General features: G+C 73.9%; 1 protein-coding gene across 1 annotated transcript; it reads left to right on the forward strand.

Annotated features, from left to right (window-relative positions):
* Positions 1 to 440: 440 nt before the first annotated feature.
* On the forward strand, positions 441 to 2202 carry MNEG_10690 (hypothetical protein; the record flags this gene model as incomplete). Its single annotated transcript, XM_014040837.1, has 5 exons — positions 441 to 459; positions 569 to 721; positions 932 to 1146; positions 1487 to 1688; positions 2024 to 2202. 5 exons carry the CDS (start codon positions 441 to 443, stop codon positions 2200 to 2202), a joined length of 768 nt encoding a protein of 255 aa, XP_013896291.1.
* Between the last annotated feature and the right edge of the window lie 266 nt (positions 2203 to 2468).

The following is a 2468-nucleotide window of genomic DNA, read 5'->3' on the forward strand; positions in this document are numbered from 1 at the left end:
CGCCGCCCTTCTCGCGCCCACCCCTCACCCTTCGTCCCCCTCCCCCACCTCCCGCCCCTCCGCCTTCCCAGATCTCTGCGCAGCACGCGCCCAAGAGCCCCGACGGCAAGAGCTGGCGGCCAGACTACCACACAGAGCTCTACAAACTCACAGACAGGGCCGTCAGGGGTGAGGCCCGCGCCGAGGGCGCGCCGCGCGCTCCCGTGCCCCACGCGCCGCGATCACGTGGGACGGGGGAGGCGCGCGGTCCCGCCCGCGCCGCCGTCCCGCGCTTGCCCGGAAGCTCCCCCGCACGCGCGGTGTGCCCCTGCCCAGCGGCCGCCGCTGGCCGCCACCCTTGAGTGGCCCCATCCTCTGCGCCATACCCTGCGCCCGCCCAAGTCTCCACACATCCCCTAGTGACTTGCATGCATGTGGCTGGATGCAGACCAGCTGCCCCTATGCAGCACATAACGCCCGGTCGGCTGGCAGCACACGCCGCCCTCCACATCTGCCTGACGCTCGCGCACCCACACACATCAAGCATCCCGCCCCGTGCTCCCCCGCGGGCGTCGCACGCCTTGTGCAGCGTGCCCCCGCGGCACCGACTGGCTGGTGGTTACTAATGGGGACAACCTGTACGACCCCTCATTCCTGGGGAGGCTGCTGTCGGAGGCGGCCGCGGGCGGCGGGGCCGACGCGGTGGCGTTTGATTACTACTCGCGCTTCCTGCGCCCCACAGGTCAGCGCCTCACGACGTGTGTCGCGCGTATACACATGTGATCGCCTCATGAGGCCACCCGGCCTCACATGTGATCTCTTGAAAGCTCGTCCGAGGTGACACAACACACACGCGCGCCCGCGCACGCACGAGTCGCTCGCCCCGCCGGCCGCCCCGCGCTCGCCGCCGCCAGACGCCGCGCCGACCCGCCTTTGCGCCCCGCCCCGGCAGGCGAGCCGTGCGGGCGCTTCGCGGCGGCGCAGGGGCGCGGCAGCTGCAAGCCCAACCTGATGAGGTGGTGCCAGACAGACCTGGCGGCGACGGCCTACAGGTGGCCCAAGTTTGTGGGCAGGGAGGGCGGTGATAACATGCTGTTCGGGGTGCTGGACAAGGGCATTAGTCACGACGGGCAGATGGCGCAGCAGGCCGTGGCGCGCGGCTGGAAGGTGGGCGGGCACCACGCGGCGCCGCGCGGCGGCACGGCGCTCCGGCCGATGGCCGGCGGCTGGGATGCGTGCGCACCCCGCTCGGAAACATGGTGTACGCCTGCGGGGCCGCCCCGGCTGGCGTCGCCCCGCCTGGGGGGCGACGGCGCCCCTTCCCCCGCCTGCCTGGCTGCCTGCCTGCCTGGCTGCCTGCCTGCCTGGCTGCGTGCCTGCCTGCCTGCCTGCCTGCCTGCCTGCCTGCCTGCTTGCCTGCTTGCCTGCCTGCCTGCCTGCCGCGCGACATCATGTGACGCCGGGCTCATGCGTCCGCCGGCCTGCAACCCCTCTGCCCACGCCGCAGGTCCGGCGCGTGGACGACGCCTGCCTGGTCGACCACGCGCCCAGCCCCCAGCTATGCGCCCTCGCCGGCCGCGTTTGGGACGACCGGGAGGCGGCCACGCCCCACGCGACGGGCGGCGCCTGCGTCGGCGCGGCGCGGGCGGCGGCGCTGCTGGCGCGGGCGGGGGTGGAGGAGGTGGAGGTGCCCGTCGCGCACGACACGAGTGAGGGTCGCGAGGGCGGGCGGGGGGCCGCGGGCGGCCGGTACCGGGGGCCGGGGGCTGCGGGGAAGCCGCAAGGAAGCTGCAGGGGCGAGGGCGGAGAAGCGTGCGTGCGGCGCGACTCGCTGCGCATGATGGGGTGGGGTGTCCAGCCCGCCGGCATCCCTGCCATGTCCTGTGCTGTCGCCGCGCCGCGGCTGCGACTGTCCCCCAGACGCAACCCAACCGCGCGGCGCACTGCCGCCTGTCCACCGGCCCGTGTGCTGCCTGGCCTGGACCTTCGCCTGCCCACGCGGGTGTGTTGATTTCTCCTCTCCCCTTGCACGCGCCCCGCCCAGGCTTCGGGCTACCAGAGGGCCGCCTGGCCCTGCGTTGCCTGAGGATGGCAGACAAGGGGCAGTGGGGCCAAATGCTGGAATTCTTCTCGAAAGGCTGCGAGGAGCCGCCTCCAGAGGTCGTCCTGGAGGAAATCGTTGAGGGCGGCGCGGCGCGCGACCCAGAGCCTCCGGCCGCTTGAGTTGCTTGACGGGCGTGCGCGCCGCGCGCGGCGACCTCGAGGGCCGGGGCGTGCCGCCCGGCGCCGCCGGCGCGTGGTGAGGGGCGGGCTCCCTTGTAGGATCCCTGTGGGCCGCGGCCCCCTGCCCCACCGACAGCCTCTGGCCGGCTGACAGCCTCGAAACGTGCCCGCTCGCTCGCGCCGACGGGCGCACGACGGGGCGGCGGTCGGAGGTGTGTGGGCCCCTGTCGTCTTCGCGCCGCGGACGCTGGTCCCCCTTCGTTGTG

The sequence above is a fragment of the Monoraphidium neglectum genome, assembly GCF_000611645.1.
Source record: "Monoraphidium neglectum strain SAG 48.87 unplaced genomic scaffold scaffold02420, whole genome shotgun sequence".
NCBI classification, from domain to species: domain Eukaryota; kingdom Viridiplantae; phylum Chlorophyta; class Chlorophyceae; order Sphaeropleales; family Selenastraceae; genus Monoraphidium; species Monoraphidium neglectum.